The 18,851-nt window shown below is 43.5% G+C and overlaps 1 protein-coding gene across 4 annotated transcripts in view; it reads left to right on the top strand.

The window, feature by feature from the left end:
- LOC121548912 (androgen-induced gene 1 protein) overlaps positions 1 to 18,851 on the top strand; it is a 59,357-nt gene that overhangs the window by 36,073 nt on the left and 4,433 nt on the right. For all 4 annotated transcript variants that reach the window (XM_041860571.2, XM_041860570.2, XM_045210244.1 and 1 more), the window contains one exon: positions 18,505 to 18,620. In XM_041860571.2, coding sequence (XP_041716505.1) covers positions 18,505 to 18,620 — 116 coding nt within the window. The remainder of the gene's footprint in view (positions 1 to 18,504; positions 18,621 to 18,851) is intronic.

Here is an 18,851-nt window from a genome sequence, read left to right as displayed (position 1 = left end):
GTGCACAACTGAGCAAGAGGACAAATACATTTGAGTGCCTAGTTTGAGAAACAGACGCCTCACAGGTCCTCAACTGGCAGCTTCATTAAATAGTACCCGCAAAACACCAGTCTCAACATCAACAGTGAAGAGGCGACTCCGGGATGCTGACCTTCTAGGCAGAGTTGCAAAGAAAAAGCAATAAAAATAAAAGATTAAGATGGGCAGTCTGAGATGTGGCTTTTTCGGTGGGATCTAACATAGCAAAGGAAGGCAGTCGGGAGGTATTTTGCACCCTGTCTGCCACACAATGAAGCCTTGGTGCACACAGGGAGTGAGGTGTTGATAGAAACCTGGTCTCACCTTTCCCTCTGGGTGGGAGATACGACAGACCATCCTGACACAGTCCCTGACACAGTACACTGATGCACACAGCCCTAGAGATAACGTTATTCAGGGAATGCACAAAGAGAAGACAGACATTTTTTATAGACTCTGTAAGGCGTGGTCTGATTACTATGCTGTTGGTACAGCATGTAGTATTGTCAAAATTATATCCCACTGAATAATAACCTAGTAACATTCTGTTCATTTATGCAGAATATCCCTCCCTGAATATTAATTTCAAGTTCACAAAGTAAAGCGAGACGTGACTTGAAAAGTGTGCCACGGAAAGTGCAGATCTGCCATCAAGAGATTTGCCTTCAAGAATATACACAAAGGCAGAGAAAATAAACCAGTGTGAATTCCGGAGCATTTGCAACCAAAGCGGGAATAGATGGGACAGTTTTCCTCAGCACACGTTTTGATGTTGTCAAACCCAGTGCTGCATGTTTGACAAGCTTAACAGGCCTCCCTTAATGTGGCTGTGACAATTAGGGCAGAGTCACTTCATCGACACTTAAAGACTTAGGTGTCGCACGTTCACGGTGAGAGTTCCACCGAACCATCAGGAGGCAGTTTACCTGCGTCAAACTCACTTTGACAATAATCCACATCTCCACTATGTAATTAGTGGGCTGCCAAGAGAGGGCTGTCAGAGAGGCCTCTCTCTGTCTCTCTACTGTAATGTTAATGCCAGCCATCTCCCACAGCCCAGGTTCAAAGCAGCTCAACACGCGTCAACGCTGCGAGTAAACATCTTACATTTCCCCCGAGTGATACGTATGTAGGGATGGAACTCGCTACCAATGTCCTGGTTCTCAAAAACAACAATGAGAGACAGAAACCGACTAAACAAGAGAAAATATTGAGAGAGAAACCGACAAGTTGCAAGCTTGAAAGTATTCTTGTTCGGCCCCTGTGGAGTTAGAAGGAAGCCTTTATCCATCTCTCTCTCTCTCTCTCTCTCTCTCTCTCTCTCTGTCTGGGCCACCTTATATTTAATTCAGCAGGTCGGTTCAGGGGACATTTAAATGACACTGTGCCTTGAGATGGACCTCATTGTGCGCTGGGGCCTTTATGACTGATTATCCCTGGTAAACACCCCCTATGTCAGCCAGGCCTTTAGTTGCTCTGCCAAGTGTAAAGCCGGGGGGACAATGTGATACACCACAGCACCGTTTCCACAAGAGCAGCTCTCTGATTCCCCAACATCAACTATTGATGTCCCTCCTCTTTAACTCTGTGTGTTCCCTCTCTATGTTCCTTTGTCATGTGCAAGTGGAAATATATTTGGATTATTTGAAAGTGTTCGTCAGATATGGTTGTACCAACAATGTAGTTATACGTGCATTTACAATATCACCTCCTCATTCCCAACTGTTTATCTCTCTAATGTGATTTTCTCCCTGACTCTGTCTCTCATTAGTTTTGAAGTTAGTATAGTGATTGGACTGAAGAGGCTGTAAACTCTGTAGACTGCCTCTTAAACTGTCTCTGAACTATTTGTGGCGTTTCAGTCCCAATTCCTTGTGCTGGATTTGCAGGCAGTCGTTAAGAGTGGAAAATAGCAGTGCCCACAGACAAATGTGGAATAGGCCTTTCGCAGAGGAGAAGATTGTCTCTAACTGTAAGCTCCTGCTGTGACTTTGGGGTTTGTTTAGACTGGGACAGAGGAGATATCCATTTAAAGTAAGACTTTACAGTCCCTACTGGAACTCTTGTGAAAGTAGAGGTCTCTCATAGTATGGCCATGATCGATCAACATCCCTTCCAATATACTGCTGGGATGATTCAGGCTTCCAAAGCACTCTAATGGTGTCCACATTCTTGATAATGACATGTTTGGTTTACCAACATCTAAGGAGCTACATACAGCCCCAGACAGCTTTGAAGTTCATTTTAGTTCTTTTTTTCTTTTTAGTTGTAGTTGTCTTTTTTTGGGGTTCTTTTTAGTGTTTTGTTTTTTGACAATTTGTTTTTTAGTGTTTTTCCACAGCACCCCACAAACAACACAACACAAAAACAAAATGCCCACTATACAACACATTCTCCAAGGTGATCAACATATGGTTTCCACATTTTGTCAAACACTTCTGGTTTTTGTTTAACTTTATAATTGACAAAATCCAGCAGTATCACTAGATAGTTCAGTCCTCCACTTTGTTATTTTTGCAGCAAGACTTAGATTACAAAACTTACTCTGATATTAATCACCAATATTTACATTTCCCAACAGACATAATTGTGGAGATGGATGGATATAAATTCCTAGACACAATGAAATGATGGCACATACAGTACATTATCCCAAAATGGTGTCAGGTTATCACAGGACCACAGCATATGTAATAGGGTTCCTTTGTGATTTTTGCATCTTTAACAGAGATGTGACATTTCTGGGTGCGTTACATGCATTCGGGCAGGAGTGTAGTAAGTCCTATGAATTATCTTAAACTGCAGTAGTTTATGTAGTGTAAGTTCAACCAATGGTATTACCCAGACCAAAGAGAAGACACTTTTACTATAAGAAACAGATGTGTTTGTGTAGGTCGACTGTTTTTCAGGACTCTTGTAGACTTCACATTACGTACTGTATGTACACTTGGATCCCAAGCCGTTTTAGGCGCAACCTCAAGAACGCAAACACAGATGAGATGAACACCCCATCCATAATGAGAAAGACGTAGCTAGACTTAGCCCACTGTTAACCAGATTTAGCTCCCACCTAAATCATTCAGTCATGTTCTAAACTCTGTGGTGGTTCCTCTGTCTTGGACTGATAAAACACCTCACTGGTACAGTCCAGGTAAGAGAGGCGGCTGAAATAAGATTGCCCCCTGGTGGGCATTGCCCATAGCTACCTGGCACATGGGCACATTAATTAATGTTTATTGGCTGACATGACACCTTTTTATTACAGGTATAAAGGCAATTGTGGGTCCTCCTACATTTGTACCATGACATATAATTTCGACCTGTTATAGGGCCTAGTGTTCCCTGCATTATCTGATGGCTAGACCTATCACTCAGGGCAGTCCCACAGAATTCTCCATGTAGTGTCATAATGTAGATAACTCTTCTGTGGGGCGTTCTTATATAAGATGTTAGGTGTGACCGAGATAGCAGCAAAGCCATGTATGTCTTTGGATAGCAGGTCAAGTAGTAGGCCCCGTGGAGGTATTAAAGGTAGCTGGGTATAATCATTGTACTTCATTAGACACACCAGGGTACTTGAGAGTGCATAACAACCAACCCCAAAACCACACTCACTATACCTTGCTTCATTTTCCACTGCTTGTTCATGTTTTCTCTGCCTGCCATTATACAGTCATGTAAGTGTTAGCTTTTACACGCTATCTACCTGCAGCCTTTTAAACAAGCTGGAAAGTGACAGATGTGATGTGTCTGTTATTACTGGCAGGTGTCCAATATCTCACTAAGGACATACTGTACCTTAGTCTTATGTAAGACCTGCTCAGTTGGGGCTGGGATGGCAGAGGGAGGAGAAGACCAGTGAAGAATAAGAGAAAGGCAGGCATACGTTATTTTATGACTCAGCTCCCCTGTGTTCTTACAGAGAACAGAATGGGCCAGTTTCATTTTGATCAACGCCCAGTAAAGACAGTTGGTCACAACAAATCATTGAGAATGGTAAGAGGCATTGTTGACAACCCAAGAGGTGCTATCTAGCCTGTGGTCTATAACCCTACTATTCTAGAGGGTGGCCGTCCTTCACCCCCTTGCCCTTTCTATTTCATCCCTCCATCCCAGTGCAGGCCTCTCCCAACTGGCCTGTCCTGTCCTCAGGGCTAGGTCAAAGGTCATGGCCCCAGCTGGCATCAAGAGTTAGGCACATCATCATTACACAGCATGCCCACTGTAGCCCTGAGAAGCCCTAACAGTGGTGCCAGGCATTTTCATAACATGAGATAATCACATCAAGACTGCCAGCAGAACCCAGTGTTCTGCTCCTGTACAATCAAAGATACTGATAACTAATCCAAGATACGTATATCATTGGCATTGTTTCCAATGGGAACAAATGAAGCATAGCGGGCAGAACAAGCAAGGAGGTGGGCAGAGCCAAGCACGAGCTAGCAAGATTCTATTGGCGCGTTCTAGCATGTACTGTATTTGCATATTTCCGTTAGTGAACGCCTACTCTGAAGGGCACATGTGCTATAACTAAAAACGCCCTTGCACTCCTTCTAAACAATGCAATTTTTTGAACCTTTTAGAAAGGGTCAAGTGAAGTCTACAAAACTTAGTGCACTCTGTTCGTAACATATTTTAGTTTTGGGAACAGAAAACTGTATTGAGATTGAATGTTTAATCGATGAGAGAATTAGCAGAGTGTCGGCCAAGTTTCATTTAGCTCCATCTACTCCCACTTCCCACCACTGGACTTCCTCTCATCACCATATTTGGTGGTGAGAAGATGTTCTAAACGGATGCTTCAGATTTATACATCCTGTGAGACATCTGGCTCATTCTTCTATCTGTGGTACAATGCAATCATCCTCCTCTCTCCTTCCTAATGGGAGACATTACACAGCAACCCAATCCCCAGTGGGAGAATCAAATGGCCCTGTTGCGGCTCTAGCTTTAATTCTGATTATGCTTCAATGTAATTAGATGTTGAGGGGAAGTCAAATGCCATAATTTTCAGTGGATAAGGAGGGAGAGATTGTTGCTTGTTTCATTTGTATGACACAGGACATCTTAACATCTGCTCTGTGGTAAGTCATCATAACAAAAGTCTCTGCATACTGTTTCTCATGCCTCAAACAATATCCGTCAAGATCCTGCCAAAAGGTGCATTTTTGTCCCTCTGTGTCATAAAAACCCACGTTAATGCTTCCCGCCTATCTCCTCCCTCCACCTCTAAACTCCCACACTTTCACACAGACACACAACCCACCTGAAATGTACATTAGGATAAGCCCGACTTTTCAAGCTGGAGGAAAACAATGCCTCTTGAGAAAATCTCCCTGTTTAGATCCTCGTCCTGGGAAGACCCATAAAACCAAGAGGAGCATATTAAAACATGGTGTAAAATTTTTCACGGAAACCTTGTGGGCCTGCCATGAACTGTTCTTTATATCACACACAGATTTTGGAGGGAAAACAGAGGGAGGGGATGGGGGGAGTGTAGCGGAGGAGTGCAGAAGAAAAAAATAACCTTGCATCATTAGCTACTCAGCAGTGAGCCTCTCCCCAAAAACTTGGACTTGCTTATTTGGTTTAGGAGATGTTGGCCGTCGCTCAAAGGTTTTCACATCTGCTGAAATTTGTTCAGTTCAGGATTCCAGAAACGGGTTTCGGAGTACAGATGAGCGAACCAGGGAGCAGCCAAATACACCGGGCGTCAGGCAGTTTTCAGAGCGTTCTCTGTCTGTTATAGTTACGCTAAAAGAGTTGCACATCACAACAGGCAGCAGCTACTCTTCCTGGGGTCCAGCAAAATTAAGGCAGTTATAAATTTTTAACAACATTACAATACATTCACAACAGATTTCACAACATATTAAGTGTGTGCCCTCAAGCCCCTACTCTACTACCACATATCCACAACACAAAATCCATGTGTACGTGTGTGTGTAGTGCGTATGCTATCGTGTGTTTGTATGCATGTGTCTGTGCCTATGTTTGTGTTGCTTCACAGTCCCCACTGGTCCATAAGCTGTATTTGTATCTGTTTTTTAAATCTAATTTTACTGCTTGCATGAGTTACTTGATTTGGAATCTGGTTCCATGTAGTCATGGCTCTATGTAGTACTGTGCGCCTCCCATAGTCTGTTCTGGTCTTGGGGACTGTGAAGAGACCTCTGGTGGCATGTCTTGTGGGGTATGCATGGGTGTCCGAGCATTGTGCCAGTAGTTCAATCAGACAGCTCGGTGCATTCAACATGTCAATACCTCTCACAAATGTAGTGTTGAAGTCAATCTCTCCTCCACTTTGAGCCAGGAGAGATTGACATGCATATTATTAATGTTAGCGCTCTGTGTACATCCAAGGGCCAGCCGTGCTGCCCCGTTCTGAGCCAATTGCAAGTCCGTTAAGAATGCAGCACAGCGCTTTATTATGGACAGACTTCTCCCTATCCTAGCTACTGTTGTATCAATATGCTTTGACCACGACAGTTTACAATCCAGGGTTACTCCAAGCAGTTTAGTCTCCTCAACTTGCTCAATACCACATTATTAATTTCAAGATTTAGTTGAGGTTTTGGGTTTAGTGAATGATTTGTCCCAAATACAATACTTGTAGTTAAAAAATATATATATTTAGGCCCCCCATTCTGAAACTAACTGCAGCTCTTTGTTAAGTGTTGCAGTCATTTCAGTCGCTGTGGTAGCTGACGTGTATAGTGTTGAGTTATCCGCATACATAGACACACTGGCTTTACTCAAAGCCAGTGGCATGTCGTTAGTAAAGATTGAAAAAAGTAAGGGACCTAGACCTAGACAGCTGCCCTGGGGAATTCCTGATTCTACCTGTATTTTGTTGGAGAGGCTTCCATTAAAGAACACCCTCTGTTTTCTGTTAGACAGGTAACTCTTTATCTACAATATAGCAGGGGGTGTAACATTTTTCCAGCAACAGACTATGATCGATAATGTCAAAAGCCGCACTGAAGTCTAACAAAACAGCCCCAGAGTTTTGCCTTTTTGCCCAAAATATATAATTTAGCTTTGTTTCATAGTGTAGTTTCTACTTATTTTTATTCAGTTTAGTCACATGATTTCTCAATTTGCAGTACGTTTGCCAATCGATTGTACAGCCAGACCTATTTGCCATTTATTTTGCCTCATCCCTCTCAACCATACAGTTTTTCAATTCCTCATCAATCCACAGGGATTTAACCATTTTTACAGTCATTTTCTTAATGGGTGCATGCTTATTAGTAACTGGGATAAGCAATTTCATAAATGTGTCAAGTGCAGAGTCTGGTTGCTCCTCATTACACACCACGGACCAACAAATATTCTTTACATCAACAACATAGGAATCGCTTCAAAACTTATTGTATGACCTCTTATACACTATATTAGGCCCAGCCTTTGGAACTTTGGTTTTCCTAGTGATCACTACATCCGATAGATTTGGAAACTGCTTTCAAACTAATTTATGCGGGATTAGTAAAGATGTGATCAATACATGTTGATGATTTCATTTCTGTGCTGTTTTAACTTCCCTGGTAGGTTGATTGATAACCTGAACCAGGTTGCAGGCACTAGTTACAGTTTTAAGCTTTCTCTTGAGTAGGCAGCCTGATGAAAGCCAGTCAATATTTAAATCACCCAGAAAATATACATAAATATACCTCTCTATTGATATCACATACATTATCAAGCATTTCACACAAGTTATCCAGATACTGACTGTCAGCACTTGGTGGTCTATTGCAGCTTCCCACCAGAATGGGCTTTAGGTGAGGCAGATGAACCTATAGCCATTTTACTTCAACAGTATTTAACATGAGATCCTCTCTAAGCTTTAAAGAAATGTGGTTCTGAATATAAACAGCCACACCTCCACCTTTGGCATTTCTGTATTTTCTGTAGATCTTATAACCATGTATTGCTACCACTGTATCATCAAAGGTATTATCTAAGTGAGTTTCAGAGATTGTCAGTATATGAATCTCATCTGTTACTAGCAAATTATTGATTTCATGAACCTTAGGCTTAAGCTTAAGCTACATATGTTAACGTGGGCTATTTCTAACACTTTTCTGGGATTCTTGATTGTTTTTCTTGCTTTACTGGGAAGCTTAGCAGAGGTAGACATGCTTGGGTTATTTATGTTAGTGCAGGTTGTATGATTACTACATACAATAGCTGTAGGATCAGCAGAGGCATTCAGGGCAGTAAGAGGGACATAAATTAGGTTATTTACAATGGTAGGGATTAAATGAGCTGGGCTTGGGTCATTGATAAGTAATTCTCTCAACGCAGGCTTATAATGTTGTTCGATGCATGGAGCAGATTTTTAATATAGCCCATCAGACAACAGTGTGATGCCACTATTAGAGGTCCATCTGATACTCCAATCATTCAAATGTAGCTAATTAGCTGATATGAAAGTATGACAGTCATTCCATATGTAATGTGATAGGACAACAACCTCTCCCTCACATGCACACTCACACACACACACACTTTTACACTCATCATATGCTGCTGCTGCTCTGTTCTTTATTTTACTCTTATTATTATCTATCCTGATGCCTAGTCACTTTACCCTACCTTCATATACATATCTACCTCAAATACCTTGTACCTCTGCACATTGATCTGGTACTGGTACTCCCTGTATATAGCTCCATTCTTGTGTATGTTATTCCTTGTGTTACTATTTTATTTTTTATCTTAAAACTCTGCATTGTTGGGAAGGGCTCGTAAGCAGTGGTGGAAAAAGTACCCAATTGTCATACTTGAGTAAAAGTAAAGATACCTTAATAGAAAATGACTCAAGTAAAAGTGAGTCACCCAGTAAAATGCTACTTGAGTAAAAGTCTAAAAGTATTTGGTTTTAAATAAACGTAAGTATCAAAAGTAAATGTAATTGCTAAAATATACTTAAGTAGCAAAAGTAAAAGTAAAAGTACGAATAATAAAAAATTCCTTATATTAAGCAAACCAGACGGCACTATTTTCATGTTTTTTTTAATTTACGGATAGCCAGGGGCACACTCCAACACTCAGACATAATTTACAAACAAAGCATTTGTCCGCCAGATCAGAGGCAGTAGGGATGACCAGAGATGTTGATAAGTGTGTGAATTTAACCATTTTCTGTCCTGCTAAGCATTCAAAATTTAAGGAGTACATTATTTTCTTTAGGAATGCAGTGAAGTAAAAGTAAAAGTTGTCAAAAATATAAATAGTAAAGTAAAGTAAAGATACCCAAAAACACTACTTAAGTAGTACTTTAAAGTATTTTTACTTAAGTACTTTACACCACTGCTCGTAAGCAAGCATTTCACGGTAAAGTTGTATTTCACACCAGTTGTATTCTGCGCTTGTTACAAATAAAATTTGATTTGAGATCACAGAGGGGCCATTCTAACGAGTGAGGTCCACTTTTAGCCTTCTCATACACAAGATAACATAACATGGGGTCTGTGTTTGGCTCTGCTTGGTATTTTTGGAAGAGGCCCTGTTTTTTTTTTTCACCTTTATTTAACTAGGTAAGCCAGTTGAGAACAAGTTCTCATTTACAATTGCGACCTGGCCAAGATAAAGCAAAGCAGTGCGATAAAAACAACAACACAGAGTTACATATGGGGTAAAACAAAACATAAAGTCAAAAAATACAACAGAAATATATATACAGTGTGTGCAAATGTAGCATGTTATGGAGGTAAGGCAATAAATAGGCCATAGTGCAAAAATAATTACAATTAGTATTAACACTGGAATGATAGATGTGCAAGAGATGATGTGCAAATAGAGATACTGGGGTGCAAATGAGCAAAATAAATAACAATATGGGGATGAGGTAGTTGGGTGGGCTAATTTCAGATGGGCTGTGTACAGGTGCAGTGATCGGTAAGGTGCTCTTTTTTTGCAGTTCGTTCCAGTCATTGGCAGCAGAGAACTGGAAGGAATGGCGGCCAAAGGAGGTGTTGGCTTTTGGGATGACCAGTGAGATATACCTGCTGGAGCGCATACTGCGGGTGGGTGTTGCTATGGTGACCAATGAGCTAAGATAAGGCAGGGATTTGCCTAGCAGTGATTTATAGATGGCCTGGAGCCAGTGGGTTTGGCGACAAATATGTAGTGAGGACCAGCCAACAACAGCGTACAGGTCACAGTGGTGGGTAGTATATGGGGCTTTGGTGACAAAACGGATGGCACTGTGATAGACTACATCCAATTTGCTGAGTAGAGTGTTAGAGGCTATTTTGTAAATGACATCGCCAAAGTCAAGGATCGGTAGGATAGTCAGTTTTACGAGGGCATGTTTGGCAGCATGAGTGAAGGAGGCTTTGTTGCGAAATAGGAAGCCGATTCTAGATTTAACTTTGGATTGGAGATGCTTAATGTGAGTCTGGAAGGAGAGTTTACAGTCTAACCAGACACCTAGGTATTTGTAGTTGTCCACATACTCTAGGTCAGACCCGTCGAGAGTAGTGATTCTAGTCGGGTGGGCGTGTGCCAGCAGTGTTCGATTGAAGAGCATGCATTTAGTTTTACTTGTGTTTAAGAGCAGTTGGAGGTTATGGAAGGAGTGTTGTATGGCATTGAAGCTCGTTTGGAGGTTTGTTAACACAGTGTCCAATGAAGGGCCAGATGTATACAAAATGGTGTCGTCTGCGTAGATGTGGATCTGAGAATCACCAGCAGCAAGAGCGACATCATTGATATACACAGAGAAAAGATGTCGGCCCAAGAATTGAACCCTGTGGCACCCCCATAGAGACTGCCATAGGTCCAGACAACAGGCCCTCCGATTTGACACATTGAGCTCTATCTGAGAGGTAGTTGGTGATCCAGGCGAGGCAGTCATTTGAGAAACCAAGGCTATTTAGTCTGCCAATAAGAATGCGGTGGTTGACAGAGTCAAAAGCCTTGGCCAGGTCGATGAAGACAGCTGCACAGTACTGTCTATTATCGATCGCGGTTATAATATCATTTAGGACCTTGAGCATGGCTGAGGTGCACCCATGACCAGCTCGGAAACCGGATTGCATAGCAGAGAAGGTACAGTGTGATTCGAAATGGTCGGTGATCTGTTTGTTAACTTGGCTTTCAATTTTTTTTTCGAAAGGCAGGGCAGGATGGATATAGGTCTGTAACAGTTTGGATCTAGAGTGTCACCCCCTTTGAAGAGGGGGATGACCGTGGCAGCTTTCCAATCTCTGGGGATCTCAGACGTTAAGAAAGAGAGGTTGAACAGGCTAGTAATAGGGGTTGCGACAATTTCGGCGGCTAATTTTAGAAAGAAAGGGTCCAGATTGTCTAGCCCAGATGATTTGTAGGGGTCCAGATTTTGCAGCTCTTTCAGAACATAGGCTGTCTGAATTTGTGTAAAGGAGAAGCGGGGGGGGGGGCATGGGCAAGTTGCAGCGGAGGGTACAGAGCTGGTGGCCGGGGTAGTGGTAGCCAGGTGGAAAGCATGGCCAGCCGTAGCAAAATGCTTGTTGAAATTCTCAATTAATGTAGATTTATCGGTGGTGATAGTGTTTCCTAGCCTCAGTGCAGTGGGCAGCTGGGAGGAGGTGCTCTTATTCTCCATGAACTTTACAGTGTCCCAAAACTTTTTGGAGTTAGTGCTACAGGATGCAAATTTCTGTTTGAAAAAGCTAGCCTTTGCTTTCCTAACTGCTTGTATATTGGTTCCTAACTTCCCTGAAAAGTTGCATATCGCAGGGGCTATTCGATGCTAATGCAGTACGCCACAGGATGTGTTTGTGCTGGTCAAGGGCAGTCAAGTCTGAGGAGAACCAGGGGCTGTTCTGTTCTTAGTTCTGAATTTTTTGAATGGGGCATACTTATTTAAGATTGAGAGGAAAGCACTTTTAAAAAACAACCAGGCATCCTCTACTGACGGAATGAGATCGATATCCATCCAGGATACCTGGGCCAGGTCAATTAGGAAGGCCTGCTCGCTAAAGTGTTTTAGGGAGCGTTTGACAGTGATGAGGGGTAGTCGTTTGACCGCGGACCCATTACGGACGCAGGCAATAAGGCAGTGATCGCTGAGATGCTGGTTGAAGACAGCGGAGGTGTATTTAGAGGGTGAGTGTCAGCACTGTCCCAGGCTGCACGTTAGAGGGCTGAGGCAGGGAGGTGGCAGGTATCCATGGTTGACAGGTGTCCAGTTGACAGCTCCTCCACGGGAGGGCCGTGGGCCCTCTCTACCCCAGCTCTCATCACCCACTGGCCTGGCCATTGCCTCTGGAGCCGCAGCCTGTTCTGTCACAGATACACACACACAGTGGTGATGAGCTGAAGGGGCCTGTAGGGGCATGAAGCTGCTCCCCATCATCCCGACTGCGGGGCCCTCATCAGTAACACTTCTTCCAGTGTCAGAGGGTTAAAGAACAGTGCTGCAGAAAATAGAATTGATATTTGAGTGTGTGTTTCATTATTTTTTTGTTGCCAAGAAAGTCAGTGATTACAAGATGATGAGGGCTATGGACATCTGCAGACTCAGCAGATATTGAGGCCTTTCTTACAGTCGCGGCTCTGACTAGCTCCTGACTGAACTTATTTAAGTGAAAACAGAGAGGCAACTTATTGTTAAACACTTTAATGCAGTGCTCTCAGAGCCCTGCCTGCCGTACAAATTCTTACCGTGGGGGGACATTTTGACGGGAGATTTAGCTGAAAATAATCTGATTCTACCTTTCTGCCTGGGCCAGTTGTGTGTGAAGTGGGAGAACAGATGTGCACGGTGTCTGAGAGACACAGATTCAGTTAGCCGGAGAGAACAAACCCAGCTTCTCCAACAACCCAGTGAGTGAGTGAGTGAGTGAGTGAGTGGGTGAGTGAGTGAGTGAGAGAGAGTGAGAGAGAGAGAGAGAGAGAGAGAGAGAGAGAGAGAGAGAGAGAAAACAGAGCGAGAGAGAGAGAGAGAGAGAGAGAGAGAGAGAGAGAGAGAGAGAGAGAAGAAAAAAACAGAGGGAGAGAGAAAAAAATAACAAGTGTTCAATGGTATTGATTCTCTGCCAGGAAAACAATCCTTTCCCGTTTGAAGTGTTCTCTGCTCTGCTATTTCCTTCTGGTTTGCAGACTGCTGGGGGATTACTTAAAAAATATCAATAATTGCAGGTCAATTTTTCTGGACGCTAATATTTCAGGGCAGTTTGAGGCGCAGTGGTGTACAATATCATGATTGAGTCGCCGGCCACGTTGAGCCTGGAAAAGTTACTAGGTTAAGTTACCCCATCCAAACCCTGTCATTAAAATGGATGCATAGCTGGCTCACTAGCTCATCCTTGACAACTGGGAAATATTTACTCATCTCGACCCAGTGAACGATGGCCGTTTCACAGCTTGCTTTTTTTGCCCATTGTTCCCAAAGCCGGTGTAAAGCTTACTGCATGAGTAAGTTGGGTAGAAAAACACTATTTGTTATTTTGTTAAAATTACAAACTCCTTGAGTGTGTCTCTGTTTTGCAGTTAATTTCCAAACATCTGTGAGCGTGTGGCAGCAGGTGACGTGTGATACTGAACGTTGGCTCCTCAACGTATAATGAGATGGTGAAGTCTTGACACTTCTCACTTAAACAGTAGTTTCTCATCTAATACTTGCCATTTTCAGAGCAAAGTGAACCCGCTCCTCTCTACTCTCTTTCTATTTGTTTGTGTTTGACATGGCCTATCCTGTTTTAGCCCGGACCGCTTGAGTGAATTGCGCTTGTTTTGTAAGAGGGGATTTTCCACAGACAGTGCTGGCATCCAGTCTTAACCACAAGCCTTTGAGAGCTCCTCAATCTGGTGGTCAGAGAGAGAGAGACTGCCACGTTAGATTCATGTGGGGGGCGAAAAAACAAGGCTAAAATAAAACATGACTGGGGGAGAGATTGCTTGCTGACAGGGTGAGAGGGGCTATGGGGTCATGTGAGCCCTCTGTTGACTGGGAGCTGCTGAGATTGTGGCGTGTAGCTGGAGGCAGGGAGGGAAGTGGAGGGAAGGGGGTGTAGAGCAGGAGGGAGGGAGCAGTGTGGGGGGTGATGGGAGGAAAACTCTACACTCGACCATGGGAGGGAGTGCTCTTTCTGTCACCCTATACCCTCTGGGAGCCCTCCACCAGTCCAGCCGGCATCCCATCCTGCCGCAGCAAAATAACTCTGCTGTCGACAATCCCACAATGCCCTGATTGCAGCACACACACAAACACACATGCAGCCTGGCCTGGGAGGGAGGGGACGAGGGGGAGAGCTCATGACTCTACGTGCACAGGGTGAAATGACTTAAGCATGTAAGGCTTCTTTATTGTCCCTGATTATAAAGGGAACTGAGAGCCCAGTCAATAATTAATGCTCCATCTACAGTATATGTGACAGAGGAGGTGGAGGAGAGGGTCGCTCTCAAATCAAATCAAATGTTATTTGTCACATGCGCTGAATACAACAGGTGTAGACCTTACAGTGAAATGCTTACTTACAAGTCGTTAACCAACAATGCAGTTTTAAGAAAGAATACCCCCAAAAAATTACTCAAAGAAATACAATATAAAATAATACGAAATAAAAGTAACAAATAATTAAAGAGCAGCAGTAAAAATAACAATAGCGAGGCTATATACAGGGGGTACCGGTACCGAGTCAATGTGCGGGGGCACCGGTTAGTCGAGGTAATTGAGGTAATATGTACATGTAGGTAGAGTTATTAAAAAGTGACTATGCATAGATAATAAACCTCCCAGTGTTAGTAACCTACTGAAGGGTAACTCAACATAGGGGGGGGGGGTTAAGAAAAGCCACCATGTCCCCTGTGTTTGTGCATACATATGTACACCTACGTATGTCCCCTTTGTCACTCAAAGTCATTCCCACAAAGACCACTGGAACCAGTTCATTTGTGTATGGGCAGTCTGTTATGTTGTGACACAAATGGAAAGGCCAGAGACGTTGTGGGTTTAGAAATGCTCTCTCTTATTGTCTATTTATTTGTTCTCTGGCTGTCCATTGTGTGTGGTTATGGTAATTACGATGCTTTGTATAACATACACTTGGAGGTCCTCAGAATATTCTCCCAGCGCTTGGATAGCAGTAGCAGACAACAATGAAAATAGAAGCACCAGTAGCTGAGGCCTCGCAATCCTGACCGCAGGGTGTCGGGTTCAAATCCCAACCAGGCTACAGCTGTGAATTTTACCCTAATTGCTCTGTGGGGAAATGGAGAGCCTGAGTAGCTTCCAGGGTATCCTAACTGTGGACCAGGGCATCTGCCAAGCAACATGTTCAATGGAAATCATAGACCTCTCCATTTCATGAATTAATGAGCATTGTCAGGGAGCATGAGAGCAAAGCTCATCATGGACAAGGTTTTCATATGGCAAGTCAAAAGAGATTACCTGTGAGCATTGGTGGGGAGGGTTGTTCTTGGAGCCTGTGTTAAAACCCGGTTCCTTCACTGGCCTGGGTCTGTTGTGGGAGAACTCTTCTCAGCAGTGCTAACCAAACTCTTTCTCCCTCCCTGGACCACTCCACCTAATCCTGATTGGCCCGTAGGTGATAGCCATTAGTTCTCAAGTAAACCCATACTGTAAATCTAGAGGTTATACTTGCCTCAGCTTTTTTTTGTCTGAAAAAGATTGTCCGTGTCTCCGGGTCTGCGTGTTTGTATTAGAGAAAGAGGAGATTGAGATTGATCGAAAACAAGTGAGAGGGAAAGACAGATAGATAAAACAGCGGGCAAGACTTTGACTCTGACACAAACCATGCACTTTCAGATCCAGGAGAGCAGAGCGGTGGAAGAGCTCTTCTCTGTCTCCTGACGGGGAGGACGTAATGTCTCTGAGGAGATGAGGGACTTCTTACCATCATTATTTGCACTTGCAGCAGCTGCATAGATCTGCTGTGTGTCACGGTTCACTCCAAGACTTTAACAATAACATGTTATCTTTAGGTGTACTAACAAGGTGCCTTCAGCGATCCTAACAGTTAATGGTTGGAGGTTTAGGTCACTGAAACGTTGCTTGCCTCACACTCTTCCCAGAAACGTGGCTGGTTGAAAGATTTAAGGCGTGTCGCTAGCTTGATTATTATTACAACAATATGAAATTATATTGTTCATCTCCAAGATCAACAGTCAGTTTGTCTTAATCTTGTTATCGTACCAACAACAAATTACAAACAGAGTGAAGTTTATGTAAATGAATACAGATGTCCCCAGTTGTCTCACTAAGAAAATGGAGGTAATCTGGAAAGGTAGTGTAACATAGATTAACTTTGAAATGTGGCAAATACAGCATGTGTCTGATGGTGATGGTCTGATACAGGTATATAGTTAGATAGATTATGCCATTATGGTCAAAGAGTGAAAGGGAGCGTGAGAGAGCGAGAGAGAGAGAGAGAGAGAGAGAGAGAGAGAGAGAGAGAGAGAGAGAGAGAGAGAGAGAGAGAGAGAGAGGCCAGCTGTGAGGAAATACTTGTCATTGTGAATGAGGTCGTAAGGAACACACTGTACAGCATTACAGCCATTATGGCATGAGGATACTCACTGTGACTGGGTGTGTGAGTGTGTGTGTGTGTGTCGTGAGTGCAATTCAATAGAGTGGTTAGGGAGCTTAATTTGTGTGACCATGACATGGTACAATATGTTATGTTCTGCTGTAGTGTGGTGAGAGGGCAGTAAGGGGTGTAAAAAAAAGTTACTGGCACATTAATGAGGAGTTGCGGGTAAACCGCTGTTTCTGGGCAGAGCTGTGTCATGCCAACATGTCAGGTATATAATAACAGGTTAGATTGGAACATGCCTCATTTATAGTCATTGATATGATGTAGTGTACATTGGGTCAACTGAGGCTAGACTGGTATGGGAGGAGACTTCTGTTGGTCTGAATGTAAGAAGGCTGCCATCTGGTGACTGGTGTAAGAAATGCATACATGGAGAGGCCAGACAGGGTCCTCCAATTAGCTTTTTATGGGATAAGTACCATTGGCGCACTGTAAGCTTTGTTTTAACGTCCTAGCATATAGGCGGCCTACATGCCACTGACCAAAGCACAGTGAATGACATTCTCACCACATGGTTACATGGGCCTAGCTGCTACCATTCACATTAACATTAACATAAAACGATCAAAAACTATTTCATTTTTGGATGAACCACACATTAATACTGTATTATGAACCCAGGCCACTCCTAGCCTACTCAGTTGAAGCGTATGTTCAGGGAGCTGATTCAGATTTCAATTAGCACAGGAGGGAGGTCTCTGCACTGTGACCCTCCACATCTCCACCAGATGGTTAGGACAGCTTTAGAGACACTGTCATTAGCTGCCATTTGCAATTAGTCACATAGAACATTTCCTTCACGGCCACCCAACCTGTGTCTTTGTCAATGCCAGTGTGGTTTTCAGTCGGTTTCTGCTTGAACTTATTTGGTACGACAATGCTAGAATAATTGGCTGAAGCAGAAACAGACTAGAAGCAAGGTTAACTTTAGTATACAGCACTGTAGAAAATAGCCTGTTACCAAGCCTGATCCTGTTACTATGTACTTTCAAACTCCGCACTCCCTCTATTTCTAATCAGCTGTGCGCAGACACCTAGACACAGACACACACGTGGACACACACAGCGGTGTTACGTAATGGTTCTATTCCTGACAGAGCGCAGGTGGTCTATAAGAACAGCAGTTGAGTCATGAGCACATTGATTAATTAGAGCTGATTGTCAGGGAGCTGTCGCGTTCCGCTGCTGGCATCACTCTGTGTGTGTGGTAGGGGGGACAGGGTGGGCTCTACCGGACCCCAGTGGTCTGCTGGTTCAGCTAGGTGAAATAACATGGTGAGAAATAGCAGCACACACGCACCACGACCTTCCTAGTAAATATTAAAGGTTGTTAATAGTTAATGTTGTCTGCTGTAGGCCCTAGGCCCCCACTCCTCTGCAAACATCTGTACCACGCTGGAGTGTCCTCAGCATCAGAGACGCAGGCAGACTCTAAAAAATATCTTATCCTTTGAGGAAATCGGAAAACAGGTGCCACATCGCGAGCCAAAGCAAGCAGCTTACTGAATTATTGAAAAAGTGAGGTGTGTCAGAGAGAGAACATAAGAGGAGAGCAGTGGGGGTTTTAATCAAAAGACAATCACTCTGGAGAGCAGAGCATACATTCGTCTCGTACGCAGCAGCATCACACGTCATCTGTTTAATGTCTCCCACACACGGCTCTATAAAAAAACGTCATTAACCTCTTATGACCCTGCACTCAGTGTCCCAGACTGACAGAGCTTCTAGACTCCCACTGTTTACATGAGCCTATGTACAGTATGTCTGCCTGAGTACCTCATCATAACAACCTCTCTCTCTCTCGTAAAGCCATTCTGTGTGTTACTAATGTGTCATCTCTATCGTTGTCACTGAGACTGAGGTGAGACAGGCAGCGTGCCGCTAAAAGTAGCTAGCTGTCTGTACGTGGCTAACAAGTGTTCTGTGTTCTCTGCTCCAGCACACCACCGTCCTCCCCTTCATCATCATTGAGATGAGGACCACGCACCACCAATATCCCAGCAGGCCTTGTGGACTGATAGCTGTGTTCAGCTTTGCTGTGGGATATGTTCTATGGTAAGAGATCCCTTTTCTTCCCACAATGGCAAATTGATAAGAGACCATAAAATGTTATTGTCCGTTTCCACTTACATTTGGTTTGGGCCATTTAATACAATAACATACTGTACAGAACAGAGAAACATCACAGCAACATCACTTTATAAATACTGCATACTGTGTTGCTGATGAGAAGACCAGCCGGCCCGCCCCTCTCCGCCCCTCCCTAGTGAGCATGTTATCAGGCTA

Source organism: Coregonus clupeaformis, chromosome 33 (genome assembly GCF_020615455.1).
Source record: "Coregonus clupeaformis isolate EN_2021a chromosome 33, ASM2061545v1, whole genome shotgun sequence".
Taxonomy (NCBI): Eukaryota; Metazoa; Chordata; class Actinopteri; order Salmoniformes; family Salmonidae; genus Coregonus; species Coregonus clupeaformis.
This window is presented reverse-complemented; position numbering and strand designations above follow the sequence as displayed.